The 16,181-nt window shown below is 47.5% G+C and overlaps 1 protein-coding gene across 1 annotated transcript in view; it reads left to right on the forward strand.

Annotated features, from left to right (window-relative positions):
* Positions 1-8,128: 8,128 nt before the first annotated feature.
* Positions 8,129-16,181, forward strand: part of Pde10a (phosphodiesterase 10A) — a 228,422-nt gene continuing 220,369 nt past the window's right edge. The window contains exon 1 of the mRNA XM_032894693.1: positions 8,129-8,257. Within this exon, the coding sequence (XP_032750584.1) occupies positions 8,209-8,257 (49 nt within the window). The 5' untranslated portion in view covers positions 8,129-8,208. The remainder of the gene's footprint in view (positions 8,258-16,181) is intronic.

The following is a 16,181-nucleotide window of genomic DNA, read 5'->3' on the forward strand; positions in this document are numbered from 1 at the left end:
CACTCTGGACAGACCCACAGCCACGGCACCAGTGTCTCCTCAAGGGGTGCTTTTTGCCTCCGGAACAGACAGGTTGGAGTCTGAGAGTCTTCCTGTGACCATCCCCTTTCTCAAGATGTGATTCATCCCAGTCATCTCCTCCTGTGAGCAGCCCGGCCAGCGCAGGAGTTCAGAGGGCACCTATGGAAAGAGAATTGGACCGAGAGTTGGAGTGCGCGCATGCCTGGGGCTTGTTCTACTCCAAAGCTGCTGGGAAGGTTGGCGCAGGGGGAGCCCAGGAGCCTACCGTGCTTCCTTGCTCCTGCAGGAACCAGAAACTGCTGAGGAGCCTGGAGCCCTGTTCTGCTGGGTTTTCAGATGCCCTGCAGGGGGACACCTTTTACTTCAGGAAGGAGAATTTCTTAAGAAAGGGATCCGACTCCCACTCCTGCCCTGTCACTTCACAGATTGTGTGGACAGGGTGTAGGCGTGAGTGTTGGAGAGGGGGCACTTACTTTGGACCTCTTGCCTCGGTCTTCTGCTGAAATTATCAAGGTCCAGTGGTCTTTGTAGCATAAAGAAAGGAAGAAAGAAAAAAAGAAAGAAAGGAAGGAAGGAAGGAAGGAAGGAAGGAAGGAAAAGAAAGAAAGTTAAACTCTCTTCACCTCAACCCAACAAGCTTATGAAGCAGCTTTGAGGGTTGGTCTCTTTTAGTTATTTTGGACAAAAATCAGCAGAACTAAATAGAAATGTTGGCTTTTCCTTGGAAACATGGGTTGTTCACGTCACATTTCACAGACAGACAAACATACTAGGGGCTTCCTTGCAATGAACCAGGTGTTTGGACAAGATAGCATCTGATCCATGCTTGAAGCAGCCTCTGCTCTCCCAACAGCCCCTCTGATCTTGCTGGGTCACAGTGGTGTCTGCCTTAGAAACTGAGCTGCCCCCTCACTGAGTCCTCTCTGGGGCTTTGTGCCATTTGGGGTCAGCCTTCTTTTAGTGGCCCCTTCTTGCACCCAGAGTAATTTCTCAGAGACAGGCAGTATGGAGAGCCTGTGTCTCTTTTCTCACTTCCTGGTCTTCCAGAAGGTCACACTGGTCTGTAGGGAATTCTTGTGCATAATATACTTTAAGTCTTTTGAGGTGTCTCCCCTTCAAATTCGCCCAAGTGAGAGGCGGGGAAGAAAGGTGTGGCTCCTGCCCCTACTCATGTGGTTCTAAGGAGGAAACCCAGGTTCCTTAAGAGCCTCCTCTACAGGCCTCTGTCCACAGACAGCTCCCATCTGGCCATCATGGTGGCTGCTGTGTGGTCAGCATAGCTGAGGATATGCCATGACAAGGCAGAGCAAAGTGGTTGCACCCAATGAGTTGTTGTTGGTGGGTGTGCAAGCCATGTCTGCCGTATTCCTTTTGCCTAGGCCTAGAGAGGAAGCCCTGTGCATAACGCCATGGCCTGGGTGGTCTGGTTGACATGCTTAGCTTCTCATGCTCAGCCACCCTGCTGTGTTAGGAGCCTGTGAGGGCTTTTCCAATATGGTACTCAATACAGAGAAACCCTTTCCCCAAGGGAAACCAGGGCTTATTGCCCTTGACAATCAACCCTCCCATGAAATAGTGGTGCACATCTCCTTCAGCAAGAGGGAGGCACTGTTATTGTCCTCTGGTGAGCCAAAGAAGCCCTCGGTGAATGTGTCTGAGCACGACCATGTCAGGGATCAATCTGACTGCTGGCCAGCCTCTAAGGAATGGCAAGGCCTGCCGTTAGTCCAAGGGTGATGGGGCTTATAGCCTGAGAATGCTCACCTCCAGGGTCCTCCTACTGAGACTAGCCGGCCCCTCCCTCTGTGCTATACCTAATAAACATTCTGAAGTCCGGGGTTGATGCAAGGTTATCCAGCATCACAAGAGAGCACACAACCTACCAGATCCCAGCTCTTCAGTACACATGTGTGTCATCTCCTCTTTCCTGTACTGCCCCTGTCAGGTCAATGCTTGAAGTTGTGAAGGTCACAGCTATGTCCTGTGTCATCCTGATCCCTTCAATGCAGGGAGGGCCAGTCTGCATGGTGGTGGATCTTTAATCCTGTGCAAACTCGGAGCACAGGTTATCCTCCTGCCCCTGGGTCAACTGCTGAAAACATAGGCCAAGTGCTGAATCCTGTGGTTGGCAGGAAAGGTTTCCCATTTGCTGATGTGTCTCGAAATGCTGTCAAATGAACGATGACTTCTTCCCCCTCTGGGTAGGCTCCACTTTGCTGTTATTGATATAAATCCCCAAAGAGCTGCATATGTGCTATTCAGTCTTCTGTTAGTATCAGGAATGTGGTAGGTAATCCAGTTAGAAAAAGTAAAGGACATTTTGACTTTTTCCAACCATGGTCAGTTGGCCTTATTGTTTTGGGCTTGTGGAAATGTCCCGTTGGAAGCTCCTGCTTGAGCAAAGCCTCTCAGGTATAGCCAGGAAACCAAAGAGGGGGAAGAAAGAGGTTCTGATATCCCCTCAAGAGCACACTCCCTGAAGACCTAGCGAGCTCCCTCAGGCTCCATCTCAGCAGCAACACTGGTTGATTTAACACAGAGAACTCTTTGGTGAACATTCAGATCCAAAGTATAGCACTATTAGACTCTTTTAGACTGATTCTCTTTTTCCCCAGAAAAACATTCTTTTAAAAAATGTTTTTTCTATGTAATTTCCCCCCAGATTAGTGTTGTTTGGTTTGGGTAAAATGTTTCTTGGTTTACTTATTCTCTGGCTGTAGAGAGTAGAGAACTCCTGGAACCCTCTACTCATCCTCCTGTTTCTTTAGAGTGGAGACTTGCAGGGCAGGCCTGCTGTGGTGGAACCGTTGGGCTTGCTCCTCTAAACCCCTGTAGCTCATCCCATGCAGCCCTCAGCACAGTCTAGAAAGCTTCTCTTCACACAGTAGCACCCTGCCTTCCTTACACACCTGTTGATGCTGAGCTCTTAATCTTGCAGACCATACTCTCTGAGCACTGTTTGCTAAGTCTTGGAAGGACTGGGCGACTGGACTCTATGGTGATGTGCTATAAAGACCTTAGAGCAAGAGCACGCGATCCCATTCCCCACCCCGACTGGTGCTTTCGCATAGCATGAGGCTAGAGATGACAAATTACAAACGTGCCGTCCTGAGGTAGAGACCGTGTATTAATCAGCAGCATATGAAGGAAATTAAAGACAGTGGCAGCGTGACAGAAAAGGGATGGCTAGAAATGGCGAGTTTCCTGCTATGTTTATAAGAAATGAAGCTTCAGGAAAATGGAGAGCCAGGAGGCAGTGTGAACTTCGAGGATCTGCCTCTTCACCTATGCATCCTTTGGACTCCTGAATCCCAAGAGTGTGCAGTGTGGGGGAATGGCTTCTCCCTCCTGCCCTCATCTTGCCTGATGCTGCAGAGGCACCAGCTTCTGCCTCTGTGGGAAAGCTGCTGCTGGAAGCTGACCTTGACTGTCTCTAGGCTTCCCAGTGTTCCATGTGTGACGTCCTTTTCTTCTTCCTAATTACTGGCAGTGCACATAAACTTCCTCTGTTGCTACCTTTTTCCAGTTGACGAAGAAACTTAAACGAACTTCCTCTTACTACTCTCGTATGTACACCTTGGCAGGCACTGGGATGGGAACCTACGTCATGTTTGCACAGTAAGAAGCCCACGTGTCTAGGTGGAGCCTGTAGGGGCATCAAAAGAGAATCTTTGTGATATGGGCAGGGGTCAAAGTATGGGGAACAACCCCTGTGATTTCTTGGTTCTTGTCTATCGGAACAAAAGATCTGTACACAGATATGTGGGTAGAGGCATGAGCAGAGAGAGTTTAGCAAAACAGACCATGGCTGGGGAGAGGGCTCGCTCAGTCTATGTTCTGTGGTGGTGATCAACATCAGAAGCCAGCTGTGGTGGTGAGCATCTGTAATTGCTACACTTCTGTGCCTGAAGGTTTCAGGAGTCTAACTTAGATTACCCTACACAGTGATAGAAACAAGAGAAAGCCTGCCTCAAATACAAGGGGGAAGGAATGAATCACTTCTGAAATGTTTCCTTTGATTTCTGTGTCTTTCTGTCTGTCTGTCTCTGTTTCTCTGTCTCTCTCCCTCTCCCTTCTTCTCTCTCTCTCTCACATACATGCATGCACACACACACACACACACACACACACACACAATGATACATGCCAGCAAACTTCTCCACATTATATTAATTTATTAATTTTAAAATACACTTCCAAAAGAGGAAGTGGGACAGAGCTGGGAGAAAGGTTAGAAAGAAGCTCAGTGAAAAATGTCTACCAAGGGCAAGGACTTTACTGTCCCAGCACTGTGGGTTCTCTTGTGCTGTTCTTTGCCTGTTATAGTCAGCTTTGTGGTCTGCCTTTCCTCCGTCAATGGGTTTTCCATACACTAATCCACAGCCTATGTATAAAGCCGTTCATCTGCATGCAACACTCCATTCTGCCTCACTTCTACTAAAACAGAATTGCAAGCCTGACTTCTAGCCGGTCCTTTCCTGAAACTACCTCTTGGTCTGTTCGCTGACAACAGTGGCAGTCATGTGATTTTTGCCTTGTCTCTGAAGACCTCATACGATCTGTTTCCAAGTTCAGGACTTTCTCACACAGGGCTATCTTTTTTCTCTTAGCATGGCCCAAAATTTTCCTCTTCTGATGTTAGGCTAAGTAATTTCTATTGTTTTACAGCTCCACCCACAACTCTCTGAGTTCAAGTGACTCTCCAATTATATGTGTAGGTGTTTGGGGAAGAGGTTAGAATGGGCCAGTGGCAGACCCCATCCGGGAGCACAGTAATAATTTATGTAGTGGTCTATAGCACGGATCCCTAGTATCCCAACTATGATGGATGATACATCCCACCCTTTAACTCCTCCAGGTGTGCTGACCATTCTAAGGTAGCTTTGGTGGCTTCTGCCATGTTCTGCTCTGTGAGGGACTTTCTCCATTTCCTTTCAGTATCTCCTGAAGGTAGATTTTATTATTTGAATAAAATTCACAGACTTACACCCAAGGGGAGATAAAGAACTAATTGAACCTTTATTTTATTCCCCGCTTGTGCTTATGTCTTCAAAATTGGCCTAAAATAGTCAGGTCACCCAGTTGGTCACAACACACCGGAGGCAGAATGCATATCAGCGGTATTTTACATTCTGTGCTGCCTGCCTCCACTGGGAAGGCGGGCGCTATTCATCTCTCTGTTGTTCCCAGAGCACAGAATGTAAGAGTGAAAGCAACCAGGCTCTATTTTCAGTTTCAGAATTCACACAGCCCAGCATGAGCTCAGGGAGGCAACAGACACAGTGGGAACTCCAGCGTTACTACTTCCCCTGCGTGAGCCAGACCTAGCCAAGCCCTTTCCTGGGCATGAGCTTGTGAGACTCTTAAGAGGTGCAGACATCACTGCTTTGAAGTGGGAGTGCTTCAGTAAACAGAGAAGAAATTTGCTGTTTATCAAGAGCAAACTTTAGGGTTTGCATTTTACTCTAGGTCAATGTTCCTCAGCCTTGCTCACCTCCTCCTCTTCCTCCTCTTCTTCCTTTCTCTTCCCTCTCCTCCTTCCCCTCTCCCTCTCTCTATCCTCCCCTTCCTTCTCTTTCCTCTCCTCCTCCGTCCCCCAGGTCCCTGTGGCCAACTGAAGCAAGTAGCTGTGTATCTGGGTTAGAAGAGACCAGAGACACATACTTCTCCCTGAAGCCTAGGATACCCAGACATTTTTACTGAGGTGGTAATTTTATTATGCCAATACAAACAAAACAGCTCAAATGAAGTTTCTGGGTACAAAATACATAAAAGATTTATAAACTCTTGCAAAATATATATTTTGCAAATTAGATAAAAGATTCATAAACTACAATGGGCCTTTTGGTTATTTTGCCTTAAAAAAAGTATAGTACGTGGTGTGGTGTTTCATTTTGTTTGGTGAAGGCAGTAAGAGTGCAAACGCACACACACATACCTGTCATTTTGATCATCTCCACTTTATTGTGTTTTGTGACAGCCTGGAGAGATGACTCAGAGGTTAAGAGCACTTGCTACTCTTGCAAGACCCAGGGTTAGTTCCTAGCACCCATATAGTAGCTCACAGCCATCTGTAATTTGAATTACAGGGGACCCAGCATCCTCTTCTGGTCTCCATAGCCACTATACATATATGATGCATACATACATGCAGATAAAATACTCATACACATAACCCAAAGATAAATGAATCTTCCACAGCAGCTAAAGTTATAAGTAACAACCACAATGTCCCCCACTGGTTGAATCACCAAATCATGGTCTATATAGAAAATGGGACATTATTGTTCCTTAAAAAGGAAAGTGTCAACTGACAGTGACACTCGGCATCTTAAGAGCCATGAGGGAGAGTAACTCAATCATTCAGAAGACAAATAGCAAGAGAATCCAATCCTATAAAGCATATCCTAGGGGCAGAAAGATCAGCGGTATCAGGAGCCCAGGGGAAGAGGAGTGGGGAGTACCTGAGTAGTGGGGACAGAGTTTCTGTTTTGGGAGAAGAAAAGCATTCTGGAGGTGGGTAGTGGTGACAGCTAAATGATAAGGCTATATTAATGCCACAGAGTCAAGAGGTGCAAGAGTGTCAAACACATGCTTTGTGCTCCTCCTTAGAGAGGGAAGGCATAGGAAATTCATGGCACCTCGTTCTGCAGATTTTAGGCAGCAAGCAACAGGAAACCAGGCCTGTCTGACCCAAAGATGAGTTTCAAGGTGGAGGCATGTGTGTATTGTGATTGGTCTGGTGATATGAAGTCATCAGGGCTGGATTAGAGTGGAAGCTACTGTATTCCAATGTTTAATTTCCACTAACTCTACTCTAAACACCATGGGAAGGACTGTCGTGGGTACACTGTATGTTCAAGTTTATCCAAACATTATCCCTATGGTGGGTAGTCAATATGCCAATGGTATTTCAAAGCTCTTAAGATAACCTGTGATACTATGGAGTCTATTTCAATTCCAGATAGAATTCATCAGTGCTTTTCCCTGGCCAGGCCAGTTCCCACTCTAGACAGGGGTGGGTACATTGTATCCAACTAGTTCCCATGTGACTCTTTGGTTTTCTCTTTTTATTCCATACTAAATAAGAGGCGCAGAGGCCCATGAACATCATTTAGTCATAGCTCCCCACCCAGAGCAGTCCTCCTACCCAGTGGGGGATGAGATCCACCTTTCTTCAAGCTGTTGAATTTTCTCCAGCTGTCTCCTCTGCCATTGGCCATTTCAGCACACACCCCTTTGCCATTTCCCTCCACCTGTACCCTCTCCCAAATGCACAGACAGCTCTGCTGGCCGGATGCACCATGGTTCCCCGATTAACAAGACCCTTCAATGGGAATGGGCTACCATGGCAAACCCCGGGGGCTTCTCTGCAGAGCATACGATGTTGATGTTTCTTTCAAATGTTAAACATGTCTACAGTTCATTGTCGGTTGGGAAGTCTAGGCTACTAAAGACCTATAACTTCTTGATTGAACTGAAGCCAACGCTCTCCTGTCTACTGCAGTGCTGAAAGATCTCATGGTTAGTTACAGACATGTGACAGCCAGCATCACTGAATCAGCATCATGTAATTGAGACCTGCTGGTCTGATGAGGGCATGGCACATGGCTGGGCTGTCCTTCATAGATCAGCATGACTGAAGCTCCCACTTTCCCATACCCTCTCCAGAGTCTTCATCTCATTACCAATCTGAATGAGAGACAGCTTTCTCCCCTGCAGGCTGCATCCCAGAGGAAGCTCTGGACACATCAACTGAACAGTAGCTCCCTGGGAAAATGTGCCCAGTGAAGCACCTCTTGCAAAGCCCCCTCGGTAACTGACTTGCAGAGGCCACCTGGAGGGCCCAAGCTAGATATTTGTCCTGAAGGGTCTTCCTGGTCTTCAAAGATTTGAGCCAATGGTTTCTGGGGTTGGGTTAGTGTGTGTCCTTACATTCTTTAGATATGATGTCAAAGAGGCCCCAAGAAGAAGGTGACAAGAGTCCTAGCCACACTATACACGCCCTATAAGATGGGAGCCTCCCAGAGAGGTCCTACTCAGACAGGATGCTGTGTTTAGCCATACTTGGCATTAATGCCATGACCTTCCTCTTTTCCAGCAGGCCGCCTCCCGTTCACACTTAAAGGTGGGAGCGAAGGCCCCGCTCTGCTGGCACTTCGAAACCGCACAGACTCTCGGGGGCAGATGAGCAATGACTCCCCAGAAGGTGCCGTGGGCTCCTGCAACGCGACAGGTATGAAAGGACCCATGACGACGCCATCCCCAGGACCACACTGCCAGCCCTTCCGTGCGCTTCTGTCATTATGAGCTGGAACCTCATGAGCAAAGTGTCCAGGATGATGTCCCATAGCTTGGAAGGACATTGATACCATATGATGTTAGCAAGGGACCAAATAGAGGGGTGGGGTCTCGCCGAGATTTCTGAAGTTAGAGCAGGCTCCTTGATACATGTAACCATCAAATTAATAATTCAGCCCGATAGCAGAGGCCGTCCTTGAGGCCATCCTTGATCACCAGCCAGCAGGAGTAGTGTGAGGATAATGTACACTGTCTACATCTGATGGGTTTGTTGCTAAACCAGGTTTTGGCAATCAATGCAATCTTTCCATAAAGCCAGACTTTTGGAACCTTAAAAAAAGTTTCCAAGATGCAGAATGGAAATCCCTTTCTCTTCTAAGGTAGAGATCAAGGGACCTGTGTGACTTTCCTGTATAAGGGATGTGAACTCATTCCATACAGATGATTTAAGAAAGACGACATGATCCCACCCATGTCTAGCTCCGCCATCCAATGAGTTATTGATGTTACTTAACAGAAGCATGGATGATCAAGGACAGTTATGTCCATGAAAAACCCACCCCAGCACAGGCTCAAAAAAAACAAAAACAAAAAACAAAAAACAAAAAAACCAAAAAAACAAATGGCATCCCTTGCCCTCGCTGTACCACTGTCAGGCAACTCAGCCTGAGGGCCATCTCTCCCCAGTTTATTGCTTACTGCTTTGAGGAAGTGTATCATGTGAGTCTTTTAAATGTCTACCCTTCCTTTGCCAGGAGGGAATGCTTCAATTCAGAGGAAATACTAACAAACACACAGCCACTAACTTCAAAAGTATGTGTGCAGTTAGGAAATGGCTACACCTTCTTAGCTCTCTTTGATGATGTGACTATGGAAAGCAGATCTTTTGCACGTGGCCACAAAGGTCTCTGTTTAGCTGAGTGTGCTCCACTGGTCGCATTGGCTCCTTCCCTTGTAAATACCATTTTAGCACCTTGTTCATATGTATTGTTCGTAACAGGGGGCAAGATATACTTACCCCAGCTTTGCTTTTCACCCGGGGCACGAGACACCAAGGGAGAGCACAGGTGCTGTATTCAGAGGCTGAGCAGTGCCCCAAAGAAAATTCATAAGAAGTCGGTGTTCAGTACAGGAGAGCTCCAGGCAGGGATGGCCCCAGGTCTCTGGCTGGGTGGAGCCTGAGCACAAACCCAGGCAGACGCATGGGAGAATATCCTGCCCACAAATGAAAGCCAGTGTCAAGGCTTGTGTCTTAGCCACCAAGGAGGTAAGGTAGCATGGTACCAGGTAAGCAAGCATGGACCGGAGACCACAGAGCCATGGGGTGCGGAGAGGAGCAATACCCTGCAGCCCACAGAGGACACGGGAGATGGGGAAATATGCAGATTTGAATCCAAAGCACGGCATAATGCAACAGGTTTGCTGTGGAATAAACAGAGGGAGCATGAAGCACCCAAGAAGGAAATCCTTGGCAGGTCAGAGAGTGACTGTGCTGGAAGACACGGGGTCCCTCTGGGTAGACTCTGCTTTGTGCTTCTGCCCTGGATGGTGTTGTTACAAAGAGGAGGCTTAGAGTGGGAGTGGAGCCTGGAATGGCTGTGCTCCTGGAATGGCTGTGCTTGAGGCGTGCTGAGAGTGACGGTCTTGCAGACACGCATCCAAATAATGCTGAGCTGGCAGAGATGCATCAAAGACTTCCTCTTTGTCTTGGCTTCCTAGAGGCTCCCAGAAACAACAGCCTTTGAAGGTGTTGTTGTTGTTGTTGTTGTTGGTGGTGGTGGTGGTTGCTGTTACTGTTGAAGCAGTGTCTGGGGGGAGCGGGGCTCAAACCCACTACATAACGAAGGCTTACCTTGAACTTCTGATCTTCCCGTTTCCACCTTCTGAGTGTTGGGATTACGGTCGTAGACCATCACTCTGTTTTATGCAGTGCTGGGTATGGGCCCTGGGCATCGTGTGTGCTAAGTATTCTACAGACTAAGCCACATCTTGATCTTTGGAGCCATAATGGAAGAAAAATATTAATAATGTTGCTAAAGAGTGTCAGTAGACTGGGAGTGGCAGGGGAAAGGGAAGGGTCCTTGTCTTTGATTTAGGCTCAGTGGGTCCTTTGGTTTTTGTTCTGGTCTAACCCCTAGCCTTAACTTTACAGAATTAGGAACTAGGCTTTTGGAAGTCATGAATTCATCAGAATATGAATCGTGACTGACAACTATGAAGATCCATGTCTAGGGACTGGGGCACTCATCTGTGCTGCTTGGGACACAACCCAATGCTGAGACATCTAGGAAGCCAACACAGGCAGAGGCTGCTTAGTGGACACAGGATGGAGGAACCTGGGACGCTCCTCCATGCTTACCACAGTGACATCATGGGGGGGGGGGTCTTGTTGGCCAGTTGAGAACATGTTTTTGGGTGACTTGGTCTTGCCTTTCAGAATTCAATGTTTTGCTCATCTACAGACCCAGGCACAGCCGTGGTAGCATTAGTTGTGGATTTCGGCTATTGGGGAAAGGTCTCTGGGCTTGCCTATGAAGGACTTTCTAGATTCAGATCAGCCTCTGAGAATGTCTGTGAGGGATTACCTTGATGAAGTTAATTAACGCATGGAGATCCATCTTATCTGTGGGCAGGACCAGTCCCCGGAACTGGGAAGTCTGAACTGTACAGAGTGGAGAAAGGGAGCTGAGTACAGCAAACTTGATAGATTCTGGGCTCCCTGTTCTTCACTATGGATATGATGTGACCAGTTTTCTCAGGTTCCCCTACTGTGGCTTCTTCTCTCTGATGGACTGGAGTCTGGGAACTGTGAGCCTCTTTTAGATGTCTATCTCAGGATACGTAATCACAGCAACAGAAAAGAGACCATGAAAATATAAACACTCATCAATGAACCAGCCTCCACATGTCAGCAGTCCTCTGGAGTGTGGCTGTCTCTGGCTTTCCAGGGCACATAGCAGTGTGCAGCTGCCATGTACATGTGCATGTGCATGTGCATGTGCATGTGCATGTGCATGCTCGAGAGTCTAGCATTCCCTTCTCAGCCTTCCCTAGAGACTGACAGTGGGGTATCACAGTCTAGATCTGGAGCTAAATCAATCTCAATCAATTTCCCGCTCCCTTCCTCCCCTCCTCCCTCCCCTCCCCCTCTCCTCCTCTCATTTCCATCCAAGGTCTATGTACTTTCTGCCACATTTGATGCACCATAGTTCTGCCATATAGATTATTTTAACTATAAATGTTTTTCTTTTATTCTTTTGTTCAGAAGGTGTTTTTGAAGATATAATCTTCTTTCAGGACCAAGCTAGACTGCAGGGTATGGTGGGCAGCTTTAAGTGTCAGCTGATATAACCTAGAATCATCCAGGAAGAGTCTCAATGAGGAATTGTCTGGATGGGGTTGACCTGAGGGCATGCTTGCAAGAACTCTTTCTATTTCCCTCTCCTCCCCTCCCTTTCTTCCTTTCCTTCCCTTCCTTCCCTTTCTCCCCTCCCTCCCTCCCTCCCTTCCTCCCTCTCTCTCTCTCCCTTCCTTCCTTCCTTCCTTCTGAGACAGGACTCACTATGTAGCCCTGGTTAGCCTAGAAATCCCTGTGTTAACCAGGTTGGCCTCACACTCAGAGATCTTCCCACTTCTTGCCTCAGAGTGCTAGAATTAAAGGCATGTGCCACTGTGCCTGGCTGAGAGATTTTCTTAATTGTGTTAAATGAGATGGGAAGACTGCGTATGGGCAGTGCTCTGGCTTTGTGGTGCTGAACTGTATGAACATAGGGTGCTAGCTGAGGACTAGTGTGTGCATGTTTATTACTCTTAGCTCCTGAATATAGATGTGATATGACCAATCCCCTAGAGTTCCTCTCTATTTGACTTTTCCTCAGCAACAGACTGTAGCCTTTGCCCCCTAAGCTAACTTCGTCAGGGCATTTTGTCACAACAACTGGAAACGACCTAAGATACAGGCAAGCACAACAAAGTCAAAATCAGTCCTGTCTTAGGATTGTTCACATGAATCTGAGTCCCACCTACAACATTGGGTACTACCTGGATAGCTGTCGGGGAGAGGGGCATGGAGCTGGAGTATTGGCTGTGGTGAGAGGATTACCCTGGGCACATTGACTGAGGTGCTTAATGAGATGAATCATGTGGCTGGTTGGCCATAGCTGAGATGACATTACGTGCACAATGTCACCTGTCTTAGAAGTAGAGTCATTAGAGTCAGGTTCCCAAAGCCTTACTTCAACCAGTTATCCAACTCACCAATGGCTACCCAGTGTCTTCTGGGAGCACAGCATGCTGGATACTGGTGGTACAAATGCTCACTGAAGAAGCAAGCCTGTGTGCACTATGGTGGGGGTGTTTGCACACATGGGACATGAGAGGACAGCACAATCTGTGTTGTAGGGGAGTTAGCCTTTCAATTGTCAAGACAAGTGGAAGACATGAACAATGAGGGAGAAGAGGGTTCAAGGTAAAAGAGAAACTCATGGTCCACTATCATGGCTGGGTGTAGGGTGTGACTGTGAGTTTTCTAGTTGGATAATGAAGTCAATCATGACTTCAGATTATGAAGGTCAAATATAATCTAGAAAGATGCTTCTGCTCTCCTGTCTGGTTCTGTTTTTCTTATTCTTACTGTGTGGATCCACATAAAAGATATTTGCTGTTACCAAATCTAGTCAATAGAACCTTTTAGCTGCTGAAATACCATCCTTTGTATCTCTCTCATGTTGGCCAACACCTGCTGCCCTTTCAGGAGTGATAGAGGGAGTTTGGTTGCCACAGGATAATGCACATGACTCTGTGTGAAGTCTCTGCCATGGTTTGAATATGCTTGGCCCAGAGAGTGGCACTATTTGGAGGTGTGGCCTTGTTGGAGTAGGTGTGTCACTGTGGGCGTGGGCTTTTATACCCTACTCCTAGCTACCTGGAGCCAGTATTCTGCTAGCAGCCTTCAGATGAAGATGTAGAACTCTCATCTCCCTGCACCATTCCTGCCTAGATGCTGCCATGTTCCTGCCTTGATGATAATGGACTGAACCTCTGAACCTGTAAGCCAGCCCCAACTAAATGCTGTCCTTGTAAGAGTTGCCTTGGTCATGGTGTCTGTCCACAGCAGTAAAACCCTAACTAAGATAGTCTCCTAAGAAGAGACTCTGTGGGGTGACTTGAATGAGAACACCCACATAGGCTTACATATTTGAACACTTGGTCCCCAGTTGGTGACACTGTTTGGTGAGGTTCTGGGGGCGTGGCCTTGCTGGAGGAAGTTTGTCATCGGAGGTGGGCTTTGGAAATTTAAAGATGCATGCCATCTACTTTGTGCTTGTGGCTCCAGAGGTGAGTCCTTGGCATCCTGCTCCAGACACCATGCCTGCCTGCTGCTGTGATCAACTCTTTTATCTCGAGCTCTAAGCTCAAAACCGTTCATTCTATAAATTGCTTTGGTGTTTTACCACAGCAATACAAGTAAAAGTAACTAACACATTCTCTATGAAGGAATCCAAGGCTTCTGATAAATGGTGTCCTCCCTTCTGCTGCTGGCTTTTCTTACAGTTACCTTGACCAGGTACCTTACCTGGAAGGGCATTGCTTGAGTGTTCCTACCCTGAACACCTGCCACTTTCTGTGGAGTAGCACAAGTCAGTCCTACTAAGCCCGACTCTCTGTGTGAATGTTCAGCTGGCTGTGGGGATTGTTCAAGGACCGTAGCCAACAACACCCACAGTTTGTTCTGGCCCCAAGCCTGTGGATTTGAGCCAGCTCCCAAGTACACACAGGATCTCTGGGAGGAGCTACATGGCTGAATGTGATGCTCTAGCCTGTCTTATTCCTCAGTGAGTGCACACCACTGCCTAGGGATATGAGTGCTATAGCCCAGAAACAACAACAACAACAAATGTCGGGGGGAGGGGGAGAAAGTTCTAGAAGCTTTGTGTTCTAGGACAGGAGGAGGCCTACAGCTTCATCCTTTCACTGTGGTGAAGTGGTTCATGGATTTGAAAGGTCACATCCTCGCTCTGGTGACAGAGAAACCCTGGGGCTAGAAAGACAGAGGGGCTCATAGCCCTCTCTGGCCCTCAGACCCATATGCTGCTATGCCACATGCCATGTCTAGAAGGAACAGGGTGACAGAGATAAAGTGCCTCGGGGTCTAGGTGGAGATGGGAGGTCTCTGGAAGCTTGGGTCATGCTCTACTGCTTTGTACCCAAAGCCAAGATTATTGGTAGAGGCAGTATCATTTCTGAGTAACTTAGAGTTGGCAGGATTTCTGAGCATTCAAATGGGCGATTTCTCTTATCTCTGTCATTGAAAGGGCCCTTCAGACCAGTCTCCATGTTTCTTTTTCTTAGGTTCACTTTGAATCCATCTGTCTTAGGTAGGGCTTTACTGCTGTGAACAGGCACCATGACCAAGGCAACTTGTATAAGGACAACATTTAATTGGGGCTGACTTACAGGTTCAGAGGTTCAGTTTATTATCACCAAGGCAGTAACATGGCAGTGTCCAGGTAGGCATGGTGCAGGGGAAGCTGAAAGAAAGAGTTCCACATCTTCATCTGAAGGCTGCTAGGAGAAGACTGGCTTTTAGGCAGCTGGGATGAGGATCCTAAAGCCCATGCCTACAATGACACACTTCCTCCAACAAAGCCACACCTCCTAATAGTCCATTCCCTGTGCCAACCATTCTTAGATCCTCACACCAGCTTTAGAGCTCACCCAGATTTTGAGTTGACCCAGATTCAGGTGTGGGATTAGACTGCAAAGGCTGAGGTATGCCGGCAGACACAATTGTCATACCCATCTGTCTAGTTACAAAGAATTGACCAGGTATGATCACCAATATTCACTGTCAACGTAATGGACTTCAAATCCTCTGGAAGATGTTTTTTAGTGTGTCTCTCAGATGTATTTAGATAGTCTTAATAGGACAGAACACCTACCCTGAATGTGGATATCCTGGGGGCCGAATCATTGACTGAATTTAAAAAAAAAAAAAAAAAAAAAGGAAAGGAGAGGAAATGGAGAAAGTCAGCTGAGCAGCAGCAGCTATCTCTCTGCTCTCCGCTTCCTGCCTGAGAACACAATATGGTGAGGTGCCTGGTGCTCTCAGTGTTAGGCTTTCCCACCATGATGAACTGCATCTACAGACTTTGAGTTTTCCCTCGTGCTGCTTTTGTTGACTAATGAGACAAGGAATCCATCAGACTGCAAACAAACTGAGACCCTGCCCTGGGTGTCTGAGTCAGTGCCCTAGCGCTCTGAGGAGACACCATGATCACAATGACTGTGAACGATAACATTTAATGGAGGCTAGCTTACACTTTCAGAGGTTCGGTCCATTATCCTTGTGGTGGGAAGCAAAGCAGTGTGTGTGCAGGCAGGCGTGGTGCTGGAGAAGGGGCTGAGAGTTCTACATCTTGACCCACAGAAGACTGGATTCCACACTGGGAAGAACTTGAGCATTTAAGATCTCAAAGCCCCACCTCCACAGTGACACACCTCCTCCAACAAGGCCACACCTCCTCCAACAAGGCCACACCTCCTCTAACAAGGCCACACCTCCTCCAACAAGGCCACACCTCCTCCAACAAGCCACACCCCCTCCAACAAGGCCACACCTCCTCCAACAAAGCCACACCTCCTTCAACAAGGCCACACCTCCTCCAACAAGACCATACCTCCAAATAGTGCCACTCCCTATGGGCCAAGCATTCAAAAACATGAGCCAATACCTGTTCAAACCACACTTGGCAACCCAGTACAGTCTTCTTTTCAGTAGGGTGGGGTGGTGTTGTTGGAATGAGTACAATGTGTCCACTGAGAGATGCTGCATAATATCTAGTCTATTAACTAATTTT

Source organism: Rattus rattus, chromosome 2, assembly GCF_011064425.1.
Source record: "Rattus rattus isolate New Zealand chromosome 2, Rrattus_CSIRO_v1, whole genome shotgun sequence".
Classification (NCBI taxonomy): domain Eukaryota; kingdom Metazoa; phylum Chordata; class Mammalia; order Rodentia; family Muridae; genus Rattus; species Rattus rattus.